This window comes from Acinonyx jubatus, chromosome A1 (genome assembly GCF_027475565.1).
Source record: "Acinonyx jubatus isolate Ajub_Pintada_27869175 chromosome A1, VMU_Ajub_asm_v1.0, whole genome shotgun sequence".
In the NCBI taxonomy this organism is placed as follows: domain Eukaryota; kingdom Metazoa; phylum Chordata; class Mammalia; order Carnivora; family Felidae; genus Acinonyx; species Acinonyx jubatus.
In genome coordinates, this window is record NC_069380.1 from 63,171,390 (window position 1) to 63,181,872 (window position 10,483).

Below are 10,483 nucleotides of genomic sequence, written 5' to 3' on the forward strand. Positions count from 1 at the left end.
TAATTTTGAAAGCTTATAAAAAAGTCCAGCTTCTTTGATGTAAGTGTTCCTTAAATGCTAAACATATTCATCTTAGTTGTACTGCAGATATTTTACCCTTTGTTTTCCAATATGAAATATTGTCGTTGGGCTGCATGTTTAATTATTGTCTGCCAGTCGATACTATTATCTAGAAAATCTCCTAGAAGTGACAACCCTGATACTTTCACGAAGCACCCTAAAAATTTAAAGGCCCATTAAGTGTTCAGCAGTGGTACATTTTGTTCATAATATAGCAGTACCCTCTTGTGCTCATGCTTGGTCATATGTTCTATACTGCCTTACAGGGGTGTGTGCCACATACTCAATCATTTCTCTCATCTTAGCTTTAAGTGAAATATTCTATTATTCATGATATCATCTTCTTGAAAAGGAGTTCAGGCATTACCAATATTATTCAAAAATATTACCAGCACTCCCATGCTGTAGGGGGAAATGGCTATTCCATCCATTTTGCTTATATTAGTAAATAAAATACTTGAGAACCAAGAACCAAGAAGTTGGTTAAATTTCCTAAGTAATTTGTAGAAATGGAAGTGGGATCTAAGTCTTTTGTTCCCAGGTTCAGTTCTGTGCCATATGCATTGGACTATGCATCTGATCCAAGAAAGTGTAAAGCTATATACACATATATGTGCAAAATTCGACATTCTTTTAACAGAATCTTTTCTTGAAGAATATTACTCTATGTTTTGAGAAATTTTGGATTGTTGGCTTACAGCACAGCACAGTAGTATCAACCAATATACTGCAAAGGGAGTTGTGTCGTCCTGGAGTTTGATTGATGGAGTTTGATTGACCAAGCTTAAACGTGTTAATTCAGAGACAAAAGATTCTCCAGCCAAACTATCCATGAGCAAGAAAGCCTGGTTTATTGGCTTTCCAAAGCCTCAAGCAAAGCTTGATTATTGAGCCGATATGCAGATTGTAGATCTTTGTAGCTGTAACACCTTGCCCATTATTTATTATTATTTCAGTAGTTTTAATTTTTCTTACAGACTCAATTTGGTAAAGTATTCTCACCAAAATAGTAGAGCCCCATAAGAAAATCATTCTAATTTAGACACGTTTCTGAATCACTTCCTTAGATGACTTGAGTCTTCCATTAATAAGTGTTTTTGTATCCATATTTAGTTGTTGCAGGGTAGGTCACCCAAGCCCAACAAGTGGGAACTGCAGATGGGCAGTGGCGGTGGCATGGCTGAACAGGTCAGCGGGGAGTGTGATGATGAAGACGGTTGTGGGGGATCGGGAAGTGGAGAAGTCAAGAGGACGCTGAAAATCACGGACTGTAAGTACATGAGTCTAACACCACTTCTAAAGAATTAATTTTGAAATATAATTGAAGATAATTATTATTGTGAATGTAAAGTAATAATGATAGTGAATTCAGAAGCATGCAAAAGGAATTGGAAATGAAAATGACCCCATTTTTAAGTTATTCAGGACATGTATTCTTGGGGGTTTTGTTATCTTTAACTCATGGCTTTGAATGGAAATGGCATTTTAATTTTTTCTGAGAAAGACTAGTGAATGACCAGTTCTGAGAATTAAAGGCTTTAAAGGCAGATGGTCCTCAGGGCATGAAATGACTATTAGGGTGCCTATTAAATGCATATTGGTAAATAATGTCAAACCAGGATGGGTAAACTCTACTAAATAATCAAATTCTGCAACTTCATTGTATTGTGCCATTACATAAAAGATACTTTACCAGGTTTGCATCAGAGTCGAATTGCAAAGAAATTGGTTAAATATATGGTTAGTGATAGTGGAAACTGCTCAGATTTAACTCTTAGGAATTTGTTCTCCCAAAAAAACTCTCACCGGTCATTCGCCTTGTTGTGGTTGTTTGAGTTTGAAAACCGTTTCCGGTATGGCTGGACTGATCACCACGGCAAAAGATGGAGCTTGCAAATGACAACAGCCACAACAAATCACCAGATGAACTTTGTTTTCTTTTCTTCACTTTCAAAGATGAGGCATATTGGCTCTTTCTTGTTAGGTATGTGCAGATGTTCAGGTGGGCAAGACAACCAAAGTTATCAACTGAGAAAGAAGGATGAAAGTTAATGTACCCAGGGCAGCTACCTTCCAGCTCTTTATTTATCTCAGGTCATACCAAAGGTGACTACTTTATAAAGTAATTTTCTGGACCTGTGCAGCCCTATCTGGAGGCTAGTCTGATAGTTTCTCTCTAAATCACAAAGGGCTGCTTTGGAACTGTTAGACATGTCCTTTCATGACTTTGGTGGGAGAAGAATTCATTTGCTTTTCACTTCTTGTAATAAATTTAGAACACTACACATGCTTCAAGCATCAATACTGCATTCTTTCTAGGCTCTTGTTTTATAAGGTAGATATATTGGTTAAAAAAATGGAAGCCAAAGAGGTGCAAAATACAAAGGACAATTAATATGAAGAAACATGTTTTCCTGTTAGAAATAGAAATGAATTTAATACAGAAAGTAAATAGATGGCGCGGGGTGGGGGGGTTGCCTGGGTGACTCAGTTGGTTAAGCGACTAACTTCAGTTCAGGTCATGATCTCATGACTCATGAGTTCGAGCCCCACCTCGGGCTGTGTGCTGATAGCTCAGAGCCTAGAGCCTGCTTCGGATTCTGTGTCTCCCTCTCTGTCTCTGCCTCTACCCCGCTCACGCTTGCTCTCGCTCTCTCTCTTTCAAAAGTAAATAAACATAAAGAAATTAAGAAAAAAGAAAGTAAATAGATGGGATTTAGTACATTGGAGCAGCAGTTGAACCAATGGCCACAAAATGTCTTGATATATTAAGGCAATTTCTTTGTGAAAATTAAATATCTTATACTCTTGTAGGGGCAGGTTAGGATACATGTTTTTGTTATTGGTATTAATATAGTTTTATCAGGCTGATTCTTCTGTTTTACTCTATATTTTGTTGGTTAGACCAAAACAACAAGAAAAGGAGGAAGTAGAAAATGAAAATGAAAGGGTTTTCATTAGAAAAAAATTATTTTTCTAAGAGTTAAAATGTCCTCCATTGTATTTTGGAATTATGATACTTATCTATTAGGATAATATTAGTTAGTCTTTCATTTTCATTTTATCTTCAGTATTTCCATGTACCATAATTTTATTGCAATTTGACTATTAGTAGGGCTTTAAGGCATAAATATTATTATAAAGAATAGTTGAAGTTGAAACTTCATCTATAAATTATATGCATGTATATGTGTGTGTGTAGAATTAGCATTTTTATAGGAATTTTTTCACTCTGGGAGTTATTTATAAGCTCAAGAACTCATTATGTATTAATAGATTACTCTCTCCGTCTCTTTTTTTTGTTGTTGTTGTTTATTTCACAAGAGAAGTAGAGATAGTGGAGGATATTCAACCGCTAATAATTTTCTCACAAACCATACTTGTCAAGGTGGCAAGAATGAATTTTTACCTCAAAACCTTGTTTTCAATTATTACTGATATGAACACGTATGGTGCAAGCAACTATCCATCAGAATTGGAGAGATTTAAGATTTAGATGGTTTTCAGCAACTCCAGGCAAACATTTTTTTAAAATCCACATCTGCTGTAAGTGGATTGCCTATCGTGTTTCTCAGAGTTTATAGCTGTTGCCTTTCAATTTTTAATAAGTGGTTAGGAAACCACTGTGGATAGTATGCTGAAATAAATAGGGGCAGGGAAAGTAGCAATGCATAGGTCACATTTCTATTTTTATACAGCACGATCATATTTTCCTTGTGTTTGTCTCATTTGATATATTGCTAAAGCAAGTTGAGACCTAGTTTTAGATGGCTATAATGACTTAAAACTCAAGTGCTCTAGAAAGTTTGCCAGGTTTGAATTTGAATAAAGAACTTGAAATGCACCATTGTCTCTTCTTTACACGGATGTGTATTCTTTATAAAATACAACCTTACTACAATACAGTTCATTTGTCACCTCAAAAATGTCTGATTAGAAAGAGTTATACCAAAATGTATTTATGTAATTATAGCCATGTAGGATTACATGGAATAACATTACTATTGTGTTCTGCAAATTTGATTTTGCTTCATTTATGACAATTTTCAAAGCTGGTGAATATTTTACTAATTATTCCTTAACCTGATCTTCCATCTGTTCTTGTTCATGTTTATTTCAAACAAGAGAGGGTTCTACACACTTTAACGGGCAAAGTTTTACCATCAAAATATTTATATACCTTTTAGGTATCATTTTGTTTTCATCACCAATGGTATCAAATAACTTAACAACTTTTTAGCTTTCAAAACTACCTGGTGGCTATTATGAAATGATAACTGATATGTTTCTTATAAAAAGCAGCCATCTGTACTCTGCAGTGTTTACTCTTAGGAAACTGAAAATATTTTCCTATTTCAGTAAAATGATTTAAAAATTCCAATCTTATGGGAACTTACTCTGTGCTTTTTTTTAGGTATTGAATCTGGCTCATTTGTATAGGTGTGGTTATTTCACTAGTAACCTCGAAGTGTAGGGTCAAAATGGCTTTGAACCTTCATTTTGCCTCACTTGACACTTGGCACCCTTTCAAAGTAGCTGATTGATGCAGGTTCTAAACACCAGTGGGAAAAAACAAGTTCTGTTCTTTTAGCCATGCAGAGCAAACATATTGACACAATCATCAATACTTTTTCAACTACTTGACTATTCTTCTAATACCCGAAATTCTGATAGTTTCAAATGTTGAAAAACAAACCAGAATGGCACTAAAATACGAGCTGCAGCAAAACTATTCCATGTATCGTTTTGGAATCTGTAGTAGCATTGCTTGCAATTCATATGTGATATTGTAATTTAAATTTCAATTTTAAAGAAAAACACAGACTGTGTTTTCTGTGTAACCTAGAACCAGATTCATTTTGATAAGGTGGTTCACAGTGATAACTCAGATGCATTGAATTTGACCCCAGTTTGTTTCAGCTATAATACATTCAAGAATAGTAGGGTGATTTTCAGTTTTCAAATTGTGATAATTTCTATTGTCATATTCATCATTGTTCATACAATGTTATACAGTGTGTTTAGCAGTTTTAGAAATAATTTTATTTTAGCTAAGCAACTGTAAATGGCAAGAAAGATCGTTTGGTGTGTGTTCAGATGACTTTTTTCCTAGTGGTCATGTCTCCTTTTTCCTCAACATGTCTCTGCAGAAGGATCATCGTATGGGTTCATAAAGACTGGTGCATTCAGAGTACCAGTGCAGCAATCTGGTCCCTCGGCTTCCTATTCAGCCACCCAAAGTCTTTCTTCTAAAGGACTGTTAGCCTTTAGGTTCTTATTTCATTAGCTGCTCTTCTTCTTCTCTTTGTTTGGGTTTTCATCATCATCCCAAATTCTAAATATTTCTAGAATGCAGGACTCAGTTCTCCAACCTTTCATCATCTCTGTTCTCAATGATTCCCTGTTCCGCAAACTGCTTACTGCGTCGTAAGAACAGTGGTGATACAGTACCCGGCCCCTGATAGCACCGTCTAGTTTATGAAGCATTCCCCTGTGTTTTATCTCAGGAGGTAAGTTTATGAATACCAAAGGTGTTCAACTTAATGGAGATTAATTTGGAAGTAGAAGGGAAATACATCAAAATATAAAGCTACTAGATATGGAAAGAAACTTTGGTTCACCTTCAATAGCCTAAAATAAATAGAACTGTTGTTTATATTGGGTTTGGACTTGTCACTTAGTAACTAACCTTAGAGCAGCATCTGACAAATGCATCTACAGCATGGTACTAACAATGACCTTGGAAAAGAATAGTATATTCCATGTGCATAGTAAAATGAAGATAATAAATAATACTTTGTTAACCACTGAAGAATAGAAGTTGCTGATTTATTTAGTGATGCACGATTGTAGAGTGAGTGAAAATTCTTGGCTTCCTCAAACTTGTTTTTGCCACAAATCACCTTTATTTCAGAATCTCAGGCATAGAGGTCAAGGAGAACTCAAAAAAATTACAAGTGGAATTTTCTTTAAAAAATGCAGTCTTTATTTTTCTTTTCAGAATTACTGAAACTATGTAATTATTCATTTTGTAGAAATCATTTTATATTATCTATTGATGATTTTTTCCAATATAAATTACGTCAAACAGATAATACAACTATGCATTTGTTTATATTAATCATAGTTTCCTTGAAAAATAATAGTTCCAAATAAGCATATTAAAAGTATGTGTATTCTTTCTAAATTAAAGTTTCACCAAATTCAATTAAAACAAAATGTATTTAGTTTACTTTGCAAAGTGTTGATAAATGGCCCTTTAATAAATTATCCTCAATATAAGAAAGTTTACTAAAAATAACTAGCTATGTGTTTATTCAGTGATGCAAAAAATAAATCATCTTGTATAAGGTTACTTAGATTCAAATCTTTGTGACACAAAGAAAGTAATCTTGAATAATGACTATATATACTTTAATGTACATTTTATAATGCCTAATACTGAAGGATCATGATAAAGCCAAAAAGATTTTCACAAAGAAACACTTCCTGATTCTATTCAATGTTGAAAAATATAAACAGTTTGAAACTGTCATCTACTACAGTCTTTACACTACTGGTGAATATTATACTAAAGAGAAATGAAGTACATCTTTAAGATAAATATATTTTAATTAAGATGTGATAACTATGAATATTATTCTGATTATACACTTCCATTTCGGTGTCTAAATAATTGAGACTCATCCTGGCTGCTTGCTATTTTATTAACAAGATTGTGTAGTGGTATCTGGATACCTAATGAAACATCTAAAATCATCATTCATTCTCTTGAAACATTATATATCACATTCGTGGATTTAAATAATAGAATTGGAATAAGAGGGTTTGTCCTTGAATGCCTATGGAATGATTTTCGTTGCTTTGGCTTAGACACAGAACTGATGTTCAATCACTCAGGTGAAGAGGGAAGACTTATTAATTAAAGCTTACGAAGCCTCCTAGCATGCATCCCAGATCAAGCAGGTATTCTGCAGATCTCGTGACTAAATCTGTACCATGCCAGAGGACGTAAAATGAAGAAGCTATGGTCTCTCTGAACTAGCACAATGCTCAGTATGACTGTGTGACCAATAGAGGAAGTAAAAACTGAAATTTTTAAGAAACTATTATCAGATACATTTTGTCATGGCTTGCCTGGAGTCATGTGACTGTCAGTGAAACCAGAAACAAATCATATTTCTACCCAGGTCTATTTTTATAGCCTTTGGTTGCAAATACACAGAATGGTTATTGAAATTGTCTCTCAGGAGGAATTGATAAAGTGGATCATGTAGAAACAAGTCAGGTATACTTTCAGCTCCTTAATGACTTCCATATCTCTAACTAAGTACAAATAGTATTTCATATAGGATTTTGACCAATTAAGTGCTCATCTAACTATAAATAATTAATATAAACAACAGAGCATGTGATCTGGGCCCAGAGCTTGTCAAAGTTGCTTGTGTATACAAAACACTTGGGGTCCTTGTTAAAAAGCTGAGTCTGATACAGGAGGTCTAAGGGGGGCATTGCTTGTATGCTTCTATATGATGCTCTTGCTGCTGGTCTAAGAACCATTTCTTCCATGAGGAACAAACATGTGTACCCTTGTTTATTATATCCCTTATTTATTAGTATATCTAAAGCTTTATTAAAGTAGCATGAACTCTTAAAACACCATCTACATGTATATGTTAGCATACCAAAAGAACATCATATACACGAAGGCGTTAGGGACTATAACAATTAGACTGGGAGTGTGGCTTACCTTATATGATTTTTGGTTATCAGTCTGTTTGACTGTTTTAAGCCAAGGGTTTTCTTCCTAACACCAAAGGAGATCCACTTCCATCTTTTCGTGGGGTCTGAAGCCTTCAGGTAACACTTGCTTCAAGCAGCCTTCCATTTTGGAACAGTGCCTCTTGTATGTGAGCAGAAATGTCTCACTTTCATCTCTACAAGTTTGTGATGAACACTGAAGAAATAGTTTGCACAAGCTCCTGACTCATGTTAAATTCCAACAGAGATAAATCAAACTTTCATGTGAACTAAGAGGAGGGAGAGAGACTATCTAAATGGGGCAATCAGAAAATACTGCATAGGGGAGACAGGGAAAGGGCCATCTGAAAAAACAAATTAATGGCAATGTTTACGAGAAAGTGGCATTTGAGAAGGTGGGTGCATGACTTAGTTTCAGCTATTGACAACAGGAAGGAAGAAGGTATCTTGTGAAGAGCGAGCATGGTGAACGGAGATTGGGGAGCTGTGAGGAGAGAGGGGAGGACCAACATTATTCAAATGTGGCTTGAAAATATCATAATGGGTTCCAAATTCAAGAGTGAAGAGTTTGCATTTTATTCGTTAAGCAAAGAACTATTACAAGTTTTTCCATGTGGTCATTTTGTTTGAATGTGCAGTGTTATTTTTACTAGCAATACAGTGAACTGGTTAAAAAAACAAACGTGTAAATGAAGTGTAGCTTGCACAAGTAATTTACCAATTACCTTGCACACATAATTGTGCTGTGCCTGAATTTCCTTAAGATGGGGATAATGATAGTACTTTCCAAGAACATCCTGCGAGGGTTAAATAACCTAATCCGTACATAGCATTACAGGAGTGCCCCATCCATCCCCACACTGAACCAGAAAAAGTTGTTGAGTAAGATATGTAAAAGGATTTTCCTAAATGCTTCTACCGTGAACTGGCAAGAAAGAAAGGAATATTCCATACAACCAGGTGAAGTCATAACAATAATATAGAGATAGAGACGAATATAGATGTATAGAAATAGAGAAAAATCTATAATTACACACACATACTCACACATGCACAGTTTAAGGAAAATGACAAAATGAATTTGTATGTACTTCTCTACCCAGTCAAATAAACAGAATATTTCCATGTCTCTGTGTGCCTCTCCCTGAACACATTACACTCCAAGAATTTACTATGATCATAAATTATATATAAATCATTCCCTTTTCCTCTTGTTAAGAGTTTTCACCATCAATCTATGCATTTGCAAACATATATTGCTGGAGTTTGCATTCTATGTAAGTGGAATCATGTCATTTTTGTTGTTATGTGGTATGTTCCTTTCACTTAAATGTTATATTTTTGAAGTTCATCCATGATGATGGCTGTAGATGTACTCATTTATTTTACCAAGGAATAGTGTTCTCATTTATGGGCACACACACCCGCTTATTTATTCTCTTGTTTATGGATACTGGAGTTGATTTCAGTTTTTGGATATAGTGAATTATGTTGCCGTAAACCATCTTGAACGTATCTCTTGATACACATGTATAAGAGCCTCTGCAGTATATACCTAGAAGTATCATGACAATATCTCAAAGCAAAGCATGCATATGTTAAGCTTTACTAGGAAATGTCAAACTGCTTTACAGGGTGATTGAGTCAAATTTATATGGTTAACAGCAATAAATAAGAGTTCATTATTATTTATTGCTCCCCATTGTTGCAAACGTTTTCCCCCATTGTCACTACTTTTGTGTATCTGTCCAAAGAATTGAAGTGGAAGAGTATTTTATTCTATATTAATTTCTGTTACCATGATAATTCATTGAATGGTGCTTTTTCATAGGTATATGAAATTCCTCATATACTTACTCATCTGAAATGTCTTATATGTCATTTTCCCTTCTCTATAGCATTACTTATTTTCTTTGACAGATGCACTCAGGATAAAAGTCAACTTCAGTGATGTAGTTATCTATTTTACTTATCATCTTCAGGAAAGTCAGGATAGATTCTTGAATATTTCTTTTTATTTAACTAGTTTTAAGATAATGAATTGGTACCCTCCCTTTCTCAGAAGGTGACCAATTCTTTTTTTTTAACACCATCAAAAAATCAGGTTTTTAAATGTTTATTTTTTTATTTTGATAGAAAGAGAGAGTAGGGGAGGGGCAGAGAGAGGAATAGAGAGAGAATCCCAAGCAGGCTCCACACTGTCCAAACAGAGGCTGTGGGCTTAATCCCATAAACGTGGAGATCATGGCCTGAGCCAAAATCAAGTGTTGGACACTTAACCAACTGAGCCACCCAGGCACCCTAAAAGATTGTACAAATTAAGGTCATCACAAAAGTAGCTTTAAGAATGTTTGTGATTCTTATCCTTATTGAAGTCCAGATTGTCCCACATTATGCCAATTGACCCTTCTCTGATTTGGCCTTTGAGTTCTTTTGACATGATCCTTAAAGTTTTTGCTAGTTTCATTGTCATATAATTTAAGAAAATATTCCAAACTGAGCTTGTTCATTATCTGTCACACACATGGAATCAGTCATTTTTACATGACCCTTGGTTTGTTTTCTTAAGAAATAGTATTCTTATGGCCACAATCTAGGCATAAGACATGGTTCTTAAAGACACAGGTGATAAAAGATAAAATAATCTCCTTACTCATTTGCT

The 10,483-nt window shown here is 34.7% G+C and overlaps 1 protein-coding gene across 1 annotated transcript in view; it reads left to right on the forward strand.

Moving 5' to 3' along the window:
• The window catches only part of GPC5 (glypican 5), a 682,923-nt gene extending 672,755 nt beyond the window's left edge, over positions 1-10,168 (forward strand). The window contains exon 7 of the mRNA XM_027065090.2: positions 1,174-10,168. Within this exon, the coding sequence (XP_026920891.2) occupies positions 1,174-1,368 (195 nt within the window). The 3' untranslated portion in view covers positions 1,369-10,168. The remainder of the gene's footprint in view (positions 1-1,173) is intronic.
• The last annotated feature ends 315 nt before the right edge of the window (positions 10,169-10,483 follow it).